The 21,393-nt window shown below is 35.0% G+C and overlaps 1 protein-coding gene across 2 annotated transcripts in view; it reads left to right on the top strand.

Annotated features, from left to right (window-relative positions):
* The window catches only part of LOC101900201 (pleckstrin homology-like domain family B member 1), a 59,714-nt gene that overhangs the window by 22,335 nt on the left and 15,986 nt on the right, over window positions 1-21,393 (top strand). For both annotated transcript variants that reach the window (XM_059119374.1, XM_005181984.4), the window contains 6 exons: window positions 8,440-8,554; window positions 8,866-10,667; window positions 10,728-10,891; window positions 12,086-12,918; window positions 14,188-14,296; window positions 19,346-19,532. In XM_059119374.1, coding sequence (XP_058975357.1) covers window positions 8,440-8,554; window positions 8,866-10,667; window positions 10,728-10,891; window positions 12,086-12,918; window positions 14,188-14,296; window positions 19,346-19,532 — 3,210 coding nt within the window. The remainder of the gene's footprint in view (window positions 1-8,439; window positions 8,555-8,865; window positions 10,668-10,727; window positions 10,892-12,085; window positions 12,919-14,187; window positions 14,297-19,345; window positions 19,533-21,393) is intronic.

Below are 21,393 nucleotides of genomic sequence, written 5' to 3'. Positions count from 1 at the left end.
CACTCGCTATTATGTCGTTGCAGCCGATCGCCAAGTGGTCTTTGTACGTTATCCTTGGTGTGAGTGTTGACAGATTGCGAAAATGGGAGCCAAATGACAGCTTTTTCTATTAACCTCCATACAAACAAATATAGTAATCAATCAAAACATTAATGTCTGGACTTGACTTGTATTCTTCAGATGTCCACCTTTTTACTTCACATTTCAGCAATACCAACCTAAAACGAATCCCCTTCAACTCTACGAAGCCGATAGCTTTCATCCTTCTCAGAGGCTTCGAAAATCCCTCGCATCCTGCCTCCCTTAAAAGTAACCAACTTAAGTTAATTTTCTTTCTTAGGATCATATTCATCTATGGAAGATGGTTCAGGGAAGTGCAGAAGCGGCACTTGAGGTTGGATATAAATAAAATGGTGATTATTTTCCTAATAGGGTTTATGCCCCCTAATCGAAGATGATCAGGGTACATTGTCCCAGGGACGTATGCAGTGGAGCACTTGGTTACTATTCTGCATTTTTTTCCAATAGTTGATCCCTCAAATGGTTCGGATATGCATTTTCGTGTGTGTTTCGTCGTAGTCCTAAGAGCACTTCTAGTTTCCACCTGTTTGCTTTGATGTTAAGACTTGGTACTTACCATGTGACCAAAACAAGGCTTGGAAGTCTTAATGTTATTGGTATTATCTTATGAATATGGCCGTGAAAGCTGACTCATTAAGATCTCCTTTTCTTTGAATTTAGAGATTTAAATTGTAAGTGTTTTCAGTATATTTAGAAATTGAGGCTGTCTAAGGATGTGAGGATGAAATTCCTCTCGGAGTTTTTTAACAACCGCTAAATTTAGGCAGGGTACTAGTAATATTACTGTGTGATTAGATCTTTTCACGATAGAATGACTTTTCAGCAGTAGTCTGGACTGGTCTTAAAGTTATCGAAAGAATTATGATCACAATTATAATTACTTATTCGCTCAAAAGTAACTTGTTCAACATATCTGAAGGAATGCTGTTCTGAGCAGACCTCAGATTTGATTTTTATTGCTCACGAATGAAACTTGTTCGCTATCAGGAGTGCTTGAAGAGTGCAAGTTTTATACGAAGTTTTGTTTTATGAGGGACGCCTCGCGATTTACTGCCTTTTGAAATATTAAAGTGGGAGTCAAAATGCTCGAAATAGAAAAAGATTTTCTACTCCCAGGAGTTCACCCGCTCTTATACTCTTTTGGTCTTCACATAAATAAACAAATAAGTTCATAAGGCACGTAAATAATAAGCTTAGGGCTGGGCAGAAACCTTTCAATTTTGATGGTCATCGGGTAATATTTAGTGGGTGAAATGGGCCACAACATTTGTGCTAAATAAAAGTCAAATTTTCCATTAAACCGCGAATATTTTTAATAGCGGCGAAATCACAAATAGACGAACAGGTCAATTCTGACCTTACGTAGATGTCGATAGTAAAAATATCGGTTATATATAGCGAAATATATACAATGTGTATATACAAAAGAAGGGGATGTTAGTTAGAATGCTTATATCTCAAGAATGGCTGGACCGATTTTGACAAATTTTGTCAATTCAGAATGCCCTCTTGACATAAAATTATAAAATCTAAAAAAATCGCAGAAAAATATGCCAATAATGATGTTAATACAGATTTTGTAGTATTTTGTAACATATTTTTATTTTTTTCATATTTTTTATCGCATGCGATTTTTTCAATTTGACTTTAATATTTTGTAATATTTTTTTGACCTTACAACACAGGTTGGGGATATTATATAGATTTTGCAAATATCGTCCGATCATCACGAAAATTTTCACAAGAGTAGGGTTGGGCTCAGAAGGGCTAGGCCTACTGTTTTCAAAGATGTCCGCAATATATTAGGTGTTGAAATGGACCAACAACTAAAAATGTTCCTGATTTTGCAGCCGTTATAAAGGTCACAAATAGAAACCAAAGTACACGAAATCTCGCATAAAGTTAGAGTTTAGGACAGCGGGTACAATGTACCACTAATTTTGTGTGAAAAAAAGCAAATCAAATAGATGAGTCTAAATTTTGACAAGCAAATCAAATAGATGAGTTGACAAGCAAATCAAATAGATGAGTCTAAATTTGGAGATACAGAGAGACTTCTTGCTTTTTTTTTAGGGGTTCAAATTAACCAAAAACAGAAATGTTTTTCCGATCACACAATTGAAGCCAATCGACACTCCTGTGAAAAGAGTTAAGGACAGGGAAGAATTCTAGCATTTTTGATGACCATTGGATTATATTTAGCTGTAAAATGGACTACAACAACTAACAGCCCGACGGAGTGCATAAATGTTGGGCAAATGTCTCTTGGGTGGTGCGTGCTGAGTGCGATGGTGCTGAGTCTTGTCGGAATGTCCAAGGTCTGCGGCCAAACTGTTTACGTGCCCAAGGCTTTAATACACCCTCCAGAATATTTTCGCGATAATATTCGGCATTTATTCTGATGCCACGGTCGATTAATACGAGCGGAGAGCGACCATCGGCTGTTATGGCGGCCCACACCATCACCATGGCCGGCGCTTGAGTTCTGTTGGCCAACCGAAGGGGCACATTTTCCGCTGACCTCTTTGGCAAGTAAACACGATCATTTTTTTTTTTTTTGTTTACAAACTGCTGGACAACGAATTTTTTCTCATCGGAGAAAACCAAATTCGGTAGTTCTCCACTTTCGCTCAAGCGAAGCAACTCTTTAGTTATTTTGAGTCTATTTTCATTCTGTTGCAGTGTAAGTTCTTGGACTTTTTGGAATTTCAATGGTTTTACTCCGAGCTCATTTTTTCAATATTTGCCGAATGGAATATTGCGATATGTTCAGCTCACGAGCCATTTTTCAGACACTGCGACGTGGGTTATGATCAAGTTGCTTCTTCACATTTTGAACCATTTCTGCTTATGTTGCTGTTTTCTTCCGCCCACTTTCTTGACATCGGGCTACGCTACCAATATCACGGTAACGAGCGATGGTACGAGACACAATAGTTTTATTTTATAATGGGCTGTCACTGGAATAATTTTAACAGCTGTCTGACGAGTGGCTTAGAAATGACCGCAGTCTGAAGTTGCTTGCAGTTTTTTTTTATCTCACCCTGTATTTTATCTACAGAATACCTAAAGAGTCTTCTATCAACAAAAGATCTGTCAATAAACGTTTATGTATGAGAGTCTTAAAAACAAATAATTTTTTCTACATTTCAAAGAATTTTGTTTAGAATTCAAAACCTTGAGTAGAAATTACACGCAATAGACATTTCCGACAATCTAGTACAAAAATAACATTAGCTTTTTGCAAAAGACAATAAATAACACATATCACAACTCAATATAAAAAATGTCAACCATGTACGTGTATGTAGGTGTGGAAGAAGCGGGGTAATTCATACCCAAAATCTATAATTTATAAAAAAATGTTGAGATATGCATACTAATGAATCAATTAAACAAGTTTGGAATTCTTGTTATGAATAAAACAAAATATTTTGTTTTCAGTTTTAATCTTTTGAAGAACGAATCGCTTTATTTGTTTTCATTGTTTAAAAATTTAGGAACTTTTAGAATAATTAGAACAGTTATTTTTAATTCGATTTTTATAATGTATAAAGTGAAAGTTCTACATGTTTATTTTTCATGTTTAAATTCTAATTTTTACGAACATACTTTTAATGAAGAATTTTATGAATTTCAGTCCACTGATAATTGCATTGGACTCGCCGTTAAATTATTACAATTAATGAAATAAAATTGAAGGCAATATTTAAGTGAATAGTAATGCACCAGCCTTTGAAGTTCTGTTTTAACCCGCTCCTCCTTCATAATCGAGTGCAACAATAATCAATGCATCATAAATTATAATTTAAATATTTTTAAATTAATAAAAATTTAAATTGATTGCGCATTGGTTTTAATTGGAATTCAAAGTACCATGCAAGCTGTGAATGTTTTTTTTAGTCTGGTGGGAGCATGAAAAAATTGGAACAATTTTTATTAACTGACATAATTTTCAAATGGTATGTCATATACACTGCCATGTATATTTCGATAAATGACAAAGTTCTAATACCAAATGTGCGTGAAAATATGAAGATGAGAATTTTGGAAATTTGTAGAACGAAACCGCAAATAAATTTAGCCTTTACCATATATAAAGGTACTCCAATATTTTGAAGCACATTTCGCAACATTAAATATAGAGCTTTGAAAATTGGCTTAAAATATGTGTCATCTGTCCACTTTATTATGGCATAGTCCATATATAAAGGTAGGAGATTTGCTTCTTAAACGATATGTGTGTTCATAGGGGACATTGCAAAAAAATTCAATGCAGGTCAATGTTTCGGAGTAGGATTCCAGATATTGTTTTAGTGCCCCCATAGTAATCGGGCATACATTTACCACATTCAACAGCCCACAAGCAATTTTGTGAAAAAGTCATCAAAAATACTCTAGACGTACGAAGAGCTATTATATGATTAAAATTTGTATTTGAACTTTAACTCTAACTTGATCGACGGTCTCGAATTGATGTTGAATCGTTGCCCAGAAATAAAGATCAGTTCGTCAATTTAATATACGTTTTCTGATAAAAGTTCAAAAATACTTCTATCCCGGAGTTATACAAACTACATTTGTTGGATTGTTTATGCCCACGTTTAAATATTCAAACGAATTAATTATGTTTCATTCGGCCTTTTAATATTCCCCAACATTTAGATGAAACTTAAAAAATTGCAAAAAGTTTTACTAAAAAAATGCCGCAGATCTTTTAATATTCTTCATCATTTGGCGTTTGGTACAGTTATATATTGGCTAAAAAACTTGGACCCATATGATATATCAAAAATTCTACGGATCTAAAATACATCGGATAAAAATGTTGTCCGCCTGCTTTATTTCGTTTGAAAGCTAGACGGATTTACATGGATAAATCGACATAGAATCTTATGCTGATCAAGAATAGATGAACTTTGTGGCGTTTAAAATGCTTATTTCGAGGAGTTATAAACGAAATGCAAACTCAATATACACTCCATAGAGTAATAATATACGAGCGAGTTTAATCCTCTACTTGAATTCGAACGAAAATAATCCTGCGAGTAGAAAAAAGGATATCGGGTATCGTCTCTCTAATAAGAGTAAATATCGCTCGGGGAATCCACTCTGGCCGAGTACTCGTTTAGCTTTTGTCACACCATTGTTTTATTTGTATTTCAACCCACATCTGCAAGTGAAACGAAAACTAATACTTTGAATTGATTCGAGAAGTATTCGCATACATACAGTGTGAGATGAAAAACCTGCAACCAACTTCAGACTGCTGTCATTCCTAAGCCACTCGTCCGACAGCTGTTAAATCCAGTGACAGCTCATTATATTGTTTACAAGCGTACAAAAGCATTTTGGTGAGAATTTTCCCGAAAAAAAGTTATTTGTAATGATATTTATATTTGGCTGGAAAACCACAAGTGGCTATCGTCAGAGCATTCCAGCGTTTAAATATGAATAAATCTTTACTGGTAGCGTAGCCAGACGTCAAGGAAGTGGACGGAAGAAAACCCAACATCAGCAGAAATGGTTCGAAAATGAAGAAGCGACTTAATCGAAATCCGAGAAATGGCCCGTGAGCTGAACATATTGCAATATTCCATTCGGCAAATATTGAAAAATGAGCTCGGGGTAAAACCATCCGATTAGAAAACATTCGTTGTCTAGCAGTTTGTAAACAAACAAAATTATCGTGTTTACTTACCAAGGAGGTCAGCTGAAAATGTGCACCTTCGGTTGGCCACCAGAACTCAAACGCCGGCCATGATGATGGTGTGGGTCGCCATAACAGCCGATGGTCGCTCTCCGCTCGTATCAATTGACCGTGGCATCAGAATAAATGCCGAATATTATCGCGAAAATTTTCTGGAGGGTGTATTAAAGCCTAGAGCATGCAAACATTTTGCCCGAAGACCTTGGATATACCAACTGGACTCAGCATCTTTGCACTCAGCACGCGCCACCCAAGAATGGTTGCAAAATGAGGATCCCCGCTTCATTTCCAGCGCACAATGGTCACCAAAATCTTCGGATAACAATCCGTTGGACTATTGTGTCTGGAGTATTTTGGAAAGCAAGGTTGACACTAAAAATGCCAAAGAGTCGATCACCTCAAGCCGGTGCTTCGCCGGGAATGGGCCAAAATACCGAAGAACAATATTCGGGCAGCATGTGACGGTTTCATTGGCCGTTTGAAGGTCATAATTCGTGTCAAAGGTGATCAATTCGAACAAAAATAAACTTATTCTAAAATGTGATGCTATTTTCGACATTTTTTGCTTTAATTCAATACAATTAAAAATAATGTAAAAATTATGGCGTTTGACTTTGTTGTAGTTTTTTATCTCACCCTATTTATGTGCAAAAACGTAATCAAACAAATCAAACAAATTTGAGCTGATGACAATGATAAATTATATCCAAATCGATTAGAAAATATTCCTAGACCTTCATACCTACCTCTCTGGGTTCGCGTTGCTGGTCCGTAGTTTTAGTGTTTGATGTATGTCAAAGAACTATCCATATACTATCCATATATTATTAACGAACTCATATAATTTGACTCTGTCATGTAGTAAGAAATTCCTAAACGTCCTTTCTTATAGCTAAACACTAAGAGCGATTTTTATTTCAACATTCATAACACTAACTCTTCTACCATATTGTCATATACCAAATTTGCGGACATGCAAGCAAAATATTTGGTTTCTTACACTAAATACTACTGATTTCCAAGTCTACCTTTTTATCTAAAATCTGCACACTAACGGTGCTCCCAATGCTAAAGTTCATAATTTCAGCTGTATTCTTACACTGCATACCAATTTTTTTCTATTTGTACACTATTAGCATGCATTTCCAATAAAATTGCCATTGTCTAACAGTAACCCTTTTAGCAAAATTCATATTCATTCAAGGTTACCCAACAACAGTGATCCCAATGCCAACATTTCAAATTTCCAGCTGCATCTGATAATATTCAATCACAAAATTAGTACTTTTTGATAGAGTTCTTACACTTAGTAAACATTTCCATTCCTCCTCTTTACGTTTAACCTTACTTCCAATCATGGTACAATGATATCAAGGTAGGGCTATGATACCATATGATTTTAATTTTTTTATTTTCTTGGCATAATATGTAACCTTTATTTGTTTATGAAAGTGTTTTCTTCTCAATAACAGAAAAATTGTTCAGAAAACATTCAAATACGGGTGTCTTCAAAATGTTTATTTCAACGTATGCATCGACAAAATCTAGAGTTTTTGTAGCGAAATAATCCTTTAGAGATATATAGTAGATGATTTTGAAAAGAAGTGTTGACCTTTCATTCAGTTATCGCGGTTTTCAATTATTTATTCAAAATAAATGCAACAAGTTGTTTGATTTTTTATTGTTTTGATACTAATTCTGACATTACAAGCCAAACAGGTAGACCTCTATACTTGCAATTTTTTCAAAGTTGGCGTACCTTCTGTTCATTGTACCATGCTTCCAATACATCATATTTATTCAAAATACCAAGATTTTAGTTCTATAAGTTTGCATAATCTAAATGGTATCATGAAGGTGTTTATTGCTTTTTAGTACTTCAAAAAAACTTATATATCCAATTCCCGAAAAAATCGAAAAATCTTTGCAATTTGCAATCTCATTGCGTTTTAATACATTTAGTACACTTACAGATCGAATATCCAAAAAAAAATCCATTATCTCACCCCTACATACTAACGTTGAACCACACGCAAAATTTCAAAGATCCTTCACTTCAGTCAGTCACTCTCTAAAATACATGTTTCGTTATGAATGCAGTATTCACTGAAATAGCTGCAGTCATGCCGCGCTCCTCCCTTTTTATTCAAATCTAATGCGCAAATTCTTCTTTTTTATTTATAAGAAAAGTATCACCTTTCCTAGGGAACAACTAAACGAACACAATAATAAGTCTCATGGAATGTATCATCAAATGAATTTATGACCTCAATTTTGTATTAACCCAATGCAGACATAAATTTCATTTTTGGACGGGAATCTATGCCTCTTATCACCTATATACTCAACAAAATTACAAAATATCAAACTATCCAAAAAAGAAAGAAAAGACAACAAAAAATGCATTCCTTTTGAAATGAAAATGACGGTGGTGGTGTTGCCTGAGACAACACAACAATCTCTTCGTGTGTTCGAGACATTCCCATACAGTGTTTTTTCGTTTCAATTTTCGAAAATATCCATTTATATCCATCCATATTTTATTTTTGTTTTTCATGGGGTGTCATATCGCTCCGCATTGTAATGTGAATCAAATTAAGGTGGAATTTTAATTTCATTCGGCGCTCTTTTTTTCTCACTATTTTTAGATGTCGTTGACAAAAAAAGATCCATCATTTTGTGTGGCGGCAAACGATCCACACCTGGTGAGTTTGGGCGGAGGACGTTTGAGTACGGCTGTAACAATACATAATATACCAATTGGTGAGTATGATATAGAATTCCATTTCATATTTCGAGACACGTGTCTAATTTCACGATGGCTAGTTTTCGGGCTGGCTAAAAGCCTGTGTGGTTGGATGGGACTTGTTATTGAAACTATGTTCAATTACTGATAAGACAGAACACACTACACATAATTTTTAGCCGCCGGGCGCTGGTAGAATATGTTGTGTGTGTTTTTCAAAATCAGCCAAGTCCGAATTAGACATGTGTTTTTGTGTCAACGATTTGATTTGTGACCTGTGATAAGATTTTGTGATTGTGGATTTAATTTGTTTTCTTTTTTCGTTTAGGTGACACAACCATTGGCTCATCTACCCATTGTAATATTTCCCTAAACGGCAGCGGTATACGACCTATCCATTGTACTATCTATCGCAGTGAAAGTAATGAAGTTACCCTGGTACCGGAACGTGATGCCCGTATTCTGATTGATGGCAGCAAAATCGTGGAGGAAACCAATTTGACACAAGGTGCCATGATAACGATTGGCAAGTCATATTGTTTGCGTTTCAATAATCCCGCCGAGGCCCAACAAATACGCACAGCCATGGGTTCAAGTGAACGGATTTCAATGCCCCAAATGGATTTTAGTCAAAGAAATTCAAGTAAAAGTTCCTCGGATAGTATGATGAGTGCTGGAGATCCAATTGAAATCGAAGAATTTTATGAGGCGAATATTCAACCGACAACAACAACAAGGCAGGTGGCGAATAACAACATCAATAATAACAACAAAAAAACCTTCTCAAGCTACAATAACTTACCCCCCATTGACATAAATGGTCTACAATGTCCCAAGGTGTTTACAGCCGATTTGGTTACTGTCAATCTACCGGCTGAAGATGTTTTGGGTAAAAAATACACTCCAAAATATGTCCAGAATATGGCTGAGGCCCAACGAAATGAAAAGAATCTACTAAACGCCCGAAGAAATTTCAATCAATCCAAACAGAATAACAACATTTATGATAATGTTCCCCTAACTTCCGTGGCAGCAGCTTCGACATCAAGGCAGGAACATGAAAGTTCCACAAAAGTCAAAAACAATGCCTATGATCGTTATCCCAAATTGGGTAATTTACAAATATTTCCCATGAACAGTATTAACAGCGAAATGAATACCTCAAGTCCGGTTCAAGCAAGTCCATCCAGTAACTCTACTACCATCACCACCACTCCCTTATCGATTTACAATCGTCTGCAAGATTCGAAAGGGGAGAGCTCGAGCAAAACCAAAAATGTTAGCAACAATGAAAAAGAGCATTTGGATGATATGTTGAAAATATGCACCGAATATACGGATAGGCAAAATCAAAATCCCACCGCAAACAATATCAACAATGTAAATTCTTCACCGATTGTACAGAATCGCATTATTACAAATGGTTCACTGCCTCGAGAACGTAAATCACCCTTTCAAAACAACGATATGCAACGATCATTTGAGGGAAGTTTTAATAATTTATCAGCTAATGGCGGCGGAGGGGGAGATAATCAACAGGAAAATGTCTACAATTCAAGTGGTTATGAAAATGTACGTGTACTGGGAGCCAAACGTGTTGAAATCAATGGCCAAGCAAATCAATCAATGGAAAATTATGAAAATGTGGTAGTGGGCAAATATGTACCACAGAGTCCACGTACAAAAATACGCACCACCTGTATGTCACCGAAAAAGGAACAATCGTTCAATGCAATATTTTCACAGAAAGCTGAGCCACAGGCACAAACTCGTACAAACAACAATATCCAACACAATAAACAAATGGAATATGATGAGCTCTTAAGGACATTTGGTGAAAAGTTACAAATTGAAATGGAAGCCATTGAAGAATGTAGCCGTTATCAGGCACCACCCTCAACGTATGCTACTAGCAGTAGTAGTAATGCCAGCTCTGCTGCTCATTCTCCCAATCAAAATACAAATCGCGGCAGCAATCGTAATGTACACAATCTTAAGCTGAATTTAAGACTACCAAGCTCTTTGCAGAACTCTCCTAAACTTAACAAGAAACCAGCACCAGCTCCCAGGACTCTACTCAAGTCGTCCAACACTTCGGGTAGTTTGCCTCACTTGCTGGCAACAAATAAGGTAATTGATTTATTTTTTATCATTTTTCTATATTAATTTGGGATTTTTATTTCATTTCAGAATGACATTGATCCATTTAAAGTCAAAGTCGAGTTGGAATTACAAGCCTTGCAGGACAAAATTCATCGTCTGGAAGCCCAACGTAATGCCACGCGCGTAATGGAAGAAACTCAACAAGCCAAATTGAAACAATCGATTGAAATGAAAGTTGATCAAATTAAAAAGTAAGATTCAAATTGACAGAGAGGTTTTCTGTCCTACAGAATAGGTTAAAGTAACAGCCTAGGTGGTAGTTTTTATATCTGCAGTGGTTTGTTAAACCTTTTTGAAAAGAACATAAATTTCTTATCCCAGGCAAAGTACATTCACAATACGAACCGCGGACTATTTAGTTCATTCTTCAAATATACAAAACAAAGTATAGGTGTGGATTTTTTGACCAGCGTAAAATTGGCCATTTTGGCCATTTAAGACCATCGATTCATTGTTTTCATCCTAAGAATATATACAAGAAGAACGAAATAGTGCAAAAGTATGTCAGTTAATTACCTTAGTCATTTTAAACTTCGGTTCCATGCATTAAAGATACGATAGAAATTTTTAACACCTAGTTTTAAAATGTAAGGGAATCGACAGATGTGGTACTAGTTCAGTCGATGCCCAAAAATTTCGAACCTAGGCGCTACAATCTTTATCACATATCTGATGAATGATCGGTTTCATGCATCGATAATTCAAAATTCCATCATAACATAAAACAAGAGATGGAAACAAAGTTTCTAGCTTCATTTCCCTCCTCACCCTTAAAGAACCAGATGTATTTAATATAAGTCCTCTTAAATTTTATAGTCATGAATCTTATGTAAGAGTAGATGTTGCTAAAAGAAAGAGGTCTACGAGTGTAATATCCAGCCAACTTGATAAAAGTGGTTTCCAGCAGAACTAATTTAGTTTGCCAATAAAATTTTGTTATTATAAGCTTATATGCATCCACGCAGAATACACTTGGAGATGCCGAGACTGTCATATACAATTTGAAGTTTTGGCCTGCAACCACTCATTCCTGTCTGGAATGATAGTATAAACCTCTCTGAAGTATGGTGGAATCAACTTTTTGTTCATTTCTTTGGGTAATTGTTCAAACCAACCTGTTCGTACACTTTAGTATCCATTTCGTTTGGGCCAACGTTGCCCCTATTGAGAGCAACTTGCATAGATGTTGTCTACTTAAAAAAATCACCCAGTAATTGGAACCAAAACGTCGACTGCGAAAAAACGGCATACTGCCTCGTATAAAAAATACTAGAAAAGCCATTAGACCTTCCAGTTACCTTCAGAAATTGTTAATTCAAATATCTTACATCTTAAAATACATAATCCAAAGAGTACAATAATAAATTTCACATCTATTTTTTCAGATTAAAAAACATGCTAAAGGAGAAACCCGATAACGATTGTCTTAAAGATGAATTAAAAAATATTAGCGAATCGCTGGAGAATGATCGTAAGACATTCGAAGATTTAGAATTTCAATATTTAGAAGAAGAATCGGAATGGCATGCCTATCATGAAGAGCTGAAGGCGGAAGCAAAACAAATGGCCGTCAAGTTAGGCGGGGAATCAAAACAGCAGCAACTGTCATCCCAAAACAAAGAGTGGCAAACACTTTCGAAAGATTTCAAACCAAAAACAGCTGAACGTAGTAAAGCCAAAAATCACAATAACACAATGGATGGTAGTCTAAACAAACCATATGATATCGGTGAAGCAATTGGAATAATGTCCCAGTCTCTATTTGGTTCGGCGGAAATGCTATGCCCACGACGGCATACGGAAGATGTAATGTCACGTAGTGTAAATGAAAATATGTTTTTCAACAATAAAATCGAATTACCTTGTGGCGGTGGTAGCAATGGTAATGGAATGGCAAATACCAGCACACCCAAACGTCCTCAATTACAAATCGTCAATATTGATGATGAGTGTTTACAAGAAACACCCAAGCGAGAAGTTTCACAAACCATTGAAGCATTCAGTAGTAGTGCGGTACGTTTTAATTTATCTTTGGATACGGATGGATTTGAAGTAAATCCTCTGGAGAAGAGGGTACCATCACAAGATGACATCGATCGCATATCGAAAGTAACATCCGATGCTCCAATATCTCACAATAATCAAGGAGCAAGTACGAAAATTTTCGATTCGATTAAAGAAATCGAACGGAATCGTCAATTGTTGTTAGCACAACAGGGTAAGTTGAGAGATATATTCCGATATATGAAAATTTTTATAAAAATCAAAGGAACTTTCAGTATTTCGTAACAAATAAGGATTCAATTTCATATTTCCCATTTAAGCTGCCTTCGAATTTAATATCGTAGAGCTTAAGGCGATGACATATTATAAAAGGATGTAAGAGCCGCACTCGAATCCTGCCGTTGTTTTCCCTTATAATTTCACATTAATATACCATAAGCAGCTTATGTATCACAAAATCTTGACTTCGTTTCGTAGATATTATCAGTTGTCCTGACTGTAATTTGTCTCCACCATATCATGAACGAAATTAAGTAGGTTGATAAAATTTTAATCATATGTTTTTTTTTTTTTTGGAAATGAAAATGACAATATAGGTCCAGGTTTTGGTATAGGCGCCATATAACAAAATCGTCATACTGTTTTCCAGCTTTGCCCGCTCTTGTACCCATAAAGTTGGGCGATACTTAAAATAAAGAATATTGTTGTCGAATCATCTTTTGCTGGCCTCAAACTTCATTAAATTTTTTGCTTATTGTCTATAGAATAAATTTTATGTCGGCGAAGCTGGTTTGTTGTAATTGTCAGTCAGTCAGTCTATCTTTCTGTATATCTTTTCCGGATGGCAGCAAGTATAGAAATTCTCTCATATTAAAGTACATCGAAACATTAAGAACATAACTCCATATGGATATGTTTCTGTGGAGAAAATATCTAAAATAGAGACACGAAGAGATTTAAAGGAGGCAGACTATAGAGGAAGAATATATCCCAACATTGAATTTTATAATACACCTTTCATTTGAGGTATAAGTAACATATTTCGGGTGTGAAAATCATTTTCGGCTATATCAAAAATATCGAATTCCGAAACTAAAGATTTAAAACATTTTAAATTAAAAAAAATCACATATTTTATAGAGTTAAGAGTTACTTTTAGCTGATCTTTGAACGTATAAATCTAAGAATTGACCTATAGCCCCAGAACATAGTTTTAAAACGACTCTCGCTATTTAATTTAAATATCTGAAGTTGCCCATCAAATTACTTCACATCCTCCAACAAAACTGTGCTCAAAGCCCATAACCCTGAAAATCTTTATAGGTGTATAATTACCATGTTAATAAAAGCTAATTTAAAAGTAAATTGTTATTCAATAACCCTTGTTGTAGTTTTGTAGATGTTTCTTTGTACTCATTCATTGTTTATATCAATTATTATTATAATTAACAACTTGTCGGTTTTTGTCTCTTACCCTCTATAGGTCACCATGTTATTGAACATGAACGGCAAAAGATGAACGACCTGAAGAAACGCAGCCACAGTGAAGCACGTGCTCAATATCTATCTATGGTCAATAGGAAGAGCGATGAGTAAGTAATTTTCCCATATTTGCATAGTATAATTATTGCTGTTTAGAAAATATCACCACCGTCGCCACTTGGTATTTTGAAAGAATCAATGGGGTGTTCAATAGAAAAAGTCGTGACCGGCAATGCCAAAGTAATAATTTTTATTTTCGGTTTATTGGTGTCAAACTTGTCTTGTGCCATTATTGTAGCTTTGATCAATTGTACGAGTATGAGTGATGGACATTGACAATAACAACACTCTATCCAATAATCAAATTAATTCATTCAGAGGAGGGACCCCAAAAGAGTCATGCAAACGGCATTCAATTAGCAGAGATCTAATGTTTGCCTGTTCGATTGTGTTTTGTTTACATTGTGTGTCTGTGGCATCGATTTATATGCAAACAAACAATCTGTTTGTATTGTTTGCATTCCGATTAAGATTAACAATTAACATACATACATACAAATTTTTTTCTTCTTATTCGATCTCGATCAATATGTCCAAAAAGAGAGAGAGACTCTGAGTGCTTTACACAATGTTTGATAAGTTGGATTTGTTTGGAAATATGAGTGATTTCTAAACAATATCGAACAAAATCGATATTGAAAAAAGGCTAATTACCTATAGTCCCTCCTTCCCTTCTATTTTATAAAGGTTTCATCCATAACTTGCAATTTTTCCCACTACAGTTTGATATTTTGGTTCATTAATACGTATCATCTTTCTTTGCAAACAAACTTTTACTGACTGATTCACTGTAGAGAATTTAAGTATTTTGACAATTTCAGCCCAATGTCCACCGAATTGTATTTAATTGGCATTTTGAAAACACTCCATACTAGCTGCATTTTTATGCAGATATGGTTGTGATTTCATATTTTGAAATATTTACTGTTAGAAAACATCCTAGCAAATTCAAATTATACATTGTAAATATGATTACAAAGGTTTCTTCGGATCGCCTGTAGTGACCAACTGGCACCAATTTTTGAGGTTTACTGTAGATTTGTATAAATAATTCATATTTTGTTCTTGAACCGCATAATGATTTTTTGCTGCGGTTCTCTTGCCTATTAATGACTCGTTGCACGATTTGTATTGTATTGTATGTATTGACTCTATTTATCTGAATTAGTGTGGTGGAGCTTCTTTAAGCTGCGTTAGTCTGGAAAATTAGTATCAGACTAGTTTACTGCGAAAAAATGTATAGCTAATAACGACTAGTGATTTCAAATTTGATTTTACTAACTAGACCAATCTCTTTAACAATTTATATAATATTAATGGGATTCGAAGGTAAATACAAAGTTAGCTTTTATGAAGCTTAAAACATTTTTCAAATTAATTTGGATTAGAACAATTCTTCTTTTTTTAATGCTCATAGAGCCAAAATGGCCTTCCCAATTTTTTTTATTAAAAAATTCGTTTGGCTTCAACTCTTGCACCCGCTATATTCGTCGAATAATAGAGGTCCAATTCTCATGCTACCAAAAGTCTATATTTTCTTAAATTTCTCATTAATATTGAGAATTTTTAAATATACTGCTGAGATAAAAAAAAAAACTGCAACCAACTTCAGACATCTCTCATTTCTAAGCCACTCGTCCGACAGCTGTTAAAATTATTCCAGAGACAGCTCATTATATTGTTTACAAGCGTACAAAAACATTTTGGTGAGAATTTTCCAGAAAAAAAAGTTATTCGTGAAGGAGTTCAAGAGTGATTGTGTAATTTCTTTATTTTTGGCTGGAAAACCACAAGTGGCTATCGTTAGAGCACTCCAGCATTTTAATGTGAATAAATCTTTTGTGTCTCGTACCATCGCCCGTTACCGTGATACTGGTAGCGTAGCCCGACTTCAAGTAAGTGGACGGAAGAAAACAGCAACATCAGCAGAAATGATTGGAAAAGTAAAGAAGCGACTTGATCGAAACTAGCGTCGCAGTGGTCGAAAATGGCTCGTGAACTGAACATATCGCAATATTCCATTCGGCAAATATTAAAAAATGATCTCGGTGTAAGGCCATTGAAATTCCAAAAAGTGCAAGAACTTACACCGCAACAGAAAGAAAATAGACTCCAAAGAGCTGAAGAGTTGCTTCGCTTGGCCGAAAGTGATGAACTGCCGAATTTGGTTTTTCCGATGAGAAAACATTCGTTGTCCAGCAGTTTGTAAACAAACAAAATGATCGTGTTTACTTGCCAAAGAGGTCAGCTGAAAATGTGCACCTTCGGTTGGCTACCAGAGCTCAAGCGCCGGCCATGGTGATGATGTAGACCGCTGGTCGCTCTCCGCTCGTATTAGTCGAACGTGACATCAGAATAAATGCCGAAAATTATCGCGAAAATATTCTGGAGGGTGTATTAAAGCTTTGGGCACGCCAACATTTTGGCCGCAGATCTTGGACATTCCAACAGGACTTAATGCCATCGCAAGAATGGTTACAAAATGAGGTTCCTCGCTTCATTTCCAGCGCACAATGGCCGACAAAATCTCCGGATACCAATCCGTTGGTCTATTGTGTCTGGAGTATTTTGACAAGAAAGATTGGCACTAAAAAATATCGAAGTGAAAAAAATACAGAGCAAACATACCGCAGAGCAACATTCGGGCAGCGTGTGGCGATTTCATTGGCCGTTTGAAGGCCATATAATAATTCGTGCCAAAGGTGACCAATTCGAACAAATCTAAACGTATTCTAAAATTTTATACTATTTCCGACATTTTTATACCCTACACCACAAGGTGGTCAGGGTATTATGTCTTTGTGCATTTGTTTGTAACAGGCAGAAGGAAACGAGATAGACCCATAGTTCCTTTTGATGATCTGCATAGAATCACATTCTGAGTCGATTTATGCATGTCCGTCCGTCCGTCTGTCTATGTATTTTTGTAAACAAAGTACAGGTCGCATTTATTGCCCGATCCACATGAAATTTTGCACAGATCATTTGTTTGGCCCAAGGACGAAGCCTATTGAAATCGGTCAAAATTTAGATATAGCTCCCATATATATCTTCGTCCGATTTGCTTTTTATTGTGCACCAAACGTGTAATATCAGCCTGAATTGTATGGAATTCTGCATATACACCCAAATTAGGTCTGAAAATATGTATGCCAAATTTGATCGAAATCGGTTCAGATATAGCTATAGCTCCCATATATATTGTTCATCCGATTTGTTATTTTTGTCCACCGCCGCCGTAATATGCACTCTGCAACAACAATATTTGGGGAAATATATCAAATGCAGCTCAGAAATACATTTCCTAAATTTTATCGAGATCGGTTCAGATTTGGATATAGCTCCCATATATAACTTCGTCCGATTTACCTTTTATTGTGCACCAAACGTCTAATATTTATCCAAATGGGATGGAATTTGGCACTTACGACTGAAGTGAGTCTAGAAGCTAGTATGTCAATTTGGTGAAGATCGGTTCAGATATAGCTATAGCTTCCATATATATTATTCATCCGATTTGTCATATTTGTTACCCACAGCCTTAATATGCACTCCGTAATAACGATATTCAGGGAAATATATCAAATACAGCTCAGAAATATCTTTGCCAAAATTTTATCGAGATCGGTTCAGATTTGGATATAGCTCCCATATATATCTTTTTCAGATTTCAAATTAATTGTGCACCAAATGGGCAATACAATTCCGAATTTAAAAGATACAAATACTTCGGCATATTTAGTCCTTTGAACTTTAAGTTATAATTATAATCATAGCGTGTATGATTGAATTCTCCCATAAAAACTTTTATTGATATGTGGAGCTCTACTAAATTAGCAAAGTGGTGTAGGGTATCATAAAGTCGGCCCCGGCCGACTTTAAGCCTTTCTTTACTGGTTTGCTTTAATTCAATAAAATTAAAAAAAATATATAAAAATTATGGCGTTTGACTTTGTTGTAGTTTTTTATCTCACCTTGTAGACTTAAGAGAAAGAAACTAAATTTTACATTACTCCCGCCAATGAAGGCAAAATTTTATTTTCGAAATTACTCATATGCATATATGTTTCTCCTATATTGTTTATTTTATTTGTTCTCTGTTTACTATTGCTCTTTATTGTTTTTATTTATTTATTTTTTGTCAATACTCATAAGATTCAAATGACTTGACAGGCCAGACTCAGCTTAGCTGAATTCCAAACTGCCATTTTTCATAAGCTTAGAAACAGTTTGACGGGGGATAGCGACCCTCACCTTAAAAGGTTTAGCGGCAAAATCAGCGTGAATTTAAATTTATTTTCGACAAGCTGAATACTGCCTGCATGAAAACAAAAAAAAAAAAAAAATAAAATAAAAAATACTCAACAAAATATGAAATACAAAAAAGCTCTGAGCAAAATGCAAAGATAAACAAGTGTTATCGTTCTTATCAGTGGAAATTGTATTGAAAAAGAGCAGTTCTATAATTGTCACCACCATTGGCGCATACTGACCGAATTCCTGATATAACTCAACCGCTTTGTTGCTAACGTTTAGAGATATTCGGCTTTTATTTTGTTATTTAGTATTGTTTTTCTTTTGCTGAATGAAACAATTGTTGTTTCTTACTTACAATCGGTGTTGGGTCGTTATTTTTTTTTTCAATTAACTGTGAGACGACGCGTCTGAAAATTACTCATTAAATACGTTCGCTGCAAAAATAACCTCGACGTCAGAGCCAATTACAGTGTTCGGAATGTATAACACCTCGCACAATTCTTTTATTCCATATTGATCGATTGAACGGGTATTTTACTACGTCTGTATGTTCGTCCATCGATGATACATTCTTTGCACCGCGTCTAAAACAATTCAAAATATTGAAAAACAAAAAAAAAACAAAAAAACCGAGAACTATGAATTCATTAAGATCAACGTTTTGCTCTTGGTAGGCAAAAACACATGAATGTATAAATTTTTTTTGCTCTTATATTTTTCTCTTTTTTTAATTGCATTTGTTTTTACCTTTGTTTATATTTCTTTCTTTCTTTTTTTTGAATATTTAAAGTTTATGCGATTTTGTGTGTGTATTTATTTTTATTGTTTTTGCTCATTTTCAGCTGCATGACTAATGGCGAGGAATCTCAAACGGATTTACCTCTTCAGCAGAAACATCACCAGCAGCAGCAACAACAAGAGCAGCACCCTATGCTGGATAAGGAAAATCATCGACCAGCTGTAGAAAGAAATAACAGTAAAGCGAAATCGAATAAGACATCGCAGGAGGATGGAGATTCATCAAATCAGGTAAATATTAAGGGGTAGCAGTTGTTGGAATTTTATTCTTAGATTAAAGAACATTTGTGCATTCAATTTCTGAAATCATGCTATCTTGTGCTGAAACCAAATTCAAACATTTTTGTCTAGTGCTTGATCGGTCTGAAACATATGCCACGTGGTGGTTGTCTCAAGCATAATCTCGTTTTTTAATAAGGTAACCTTAAGTTAGTAATTTTTGTGATTTGGGGATTCAAGAATTCTTAATGGTTGGTTATAATATTACAATTATGGCACACTTAGTCAACTCACGCACGTTTCGTGCTTTGTTACTCTGTTAAAACAACGATTCGTCGTTCGCCGTTCGCCGAAATTAGGTTTCTGTTACTCAACAACGTGAAACAAATTGGGAAGGACTAAGGGGTGAAACCTTTCAATATACAAATGTTGTAAGAATTGAAGCCGAACGACTTGACGCAACGTATAATTTTTTGTGAATAGATTCCAAGATTCCGGTAGTCCGAAGATCCACCTTTTTTCAAAAAATTTTGTCCAGCGACGCAGCATAATTGGCTTAATGGGGGGACGTAAAATAAGCAAAATTGCCGATCAGCCAGAAGCATTGCAAAATCTACCAATGCATTCAGAAGGAGCCGTCTATGGGCTGGTGGCATCAATGGAAATGTATCTGTGAATGGGGAAATGATATCCAACGATTGTTTTTTGTCCAAAATGCAAGAACTTACATAACATGCGACTTCAAGAATACACAGCCCATATAATGGGAAATGGGCGATTTCCGGTGTTCTGTCGATTCAAGCAACATGTTTCAATGGAATTATCTGAAATGATTATTAATAATTAGAGAAATGATCTTTGAAAAATGCTTTCCGTAGGAACAGAATTTATGATTACGTTGAATATGGGTAAAGGTTATCACGGGGTCGTTAATGCCGAACTACAGTATTTGTTTACTTGTGTTACTAATTTTCTTTATGAGTGATGTGTAGTTGTTATGTTCCAGCTGTTGGGGAAACCCACCCCATTCATAATAGTTTATAGAATATTATTATGTTTACACAAACGTTTTTTTTTTTTTTTTACAAACAACGTCAGTAGCCCACAATAACTACGAAACACACATTTTTTGTGCGTCAATATTTTGTCGGGTATATATAAGTAATTTTTTTATATATAAAGCATTTTAATTAAAACTCAATTTTATATAAATATAGATATTAACATTTTTAACATGTCGTTGCGGGCAGAGTTTTTAGTAATTCGTCCTGAAAGCTTTTGAAAATTAGAAAGATGTCATAAGTATTCTACTGTGTTTTATGAGTTGAAAAATTAGTTTAGTTTCCCGAACAGCTTCTTTACACATAATTTTTGAATCATATGTAACGTAACATTCCCATTTATAGTAAGCATTTTTATTATAGCATACTGTTAAGCGCTCTCAAAAATGATGTTTGGTATTTATTGTTTCACTATATCTGTTTAAGATTGGATTGTTCGGCTTTAGGCCATTGAAAGTTTTTGACTAAAACTATATATATTTTCTATACTACACAATAATATATAATAGACATTTACTATATTTATAGGGGGATGTTTTTGGGGATCTGTAGAAAAACGCTTAATATGCAGTAAAATCTCTATTTTAATTAATAGTATTGTCCATATAATTTAGTGTTTAAAAATTATTTCATGCAATTTTGACTCTTTCCAACATTTCGGGGAGTATCTCACGAATAAATGCTTCAATGTTGTCTTCCAATAAGTCAATTGAAGCGGGCTCGTCTGTATAGACATGAGCATCAACATACTGGTTGAGATAAAAAAAACTTAAACAAAGTCAAACGCCATAATTAAATGTTTTTTTTTTTTA

The sequence above is a fragment of the Musca domestica genome, unplaced genomic scaffold, assembly GCF_030504385.1.
Source record: "Musca domestica strain aabys unplaced genomic scaffold, Musca_domestica.polishedcontigs.V.1.1 1, whole genome shotgun sequence".
NCBI lineage: Eukaryota > Metazoa > Arthropoda > Insecta > Diptera > Muscidae > Musca > Musca domestica.
Note: the sequence above shows the minus strand (reverse complement) of the source record. Positions and strands in the feature narration are given on the sequence as shown.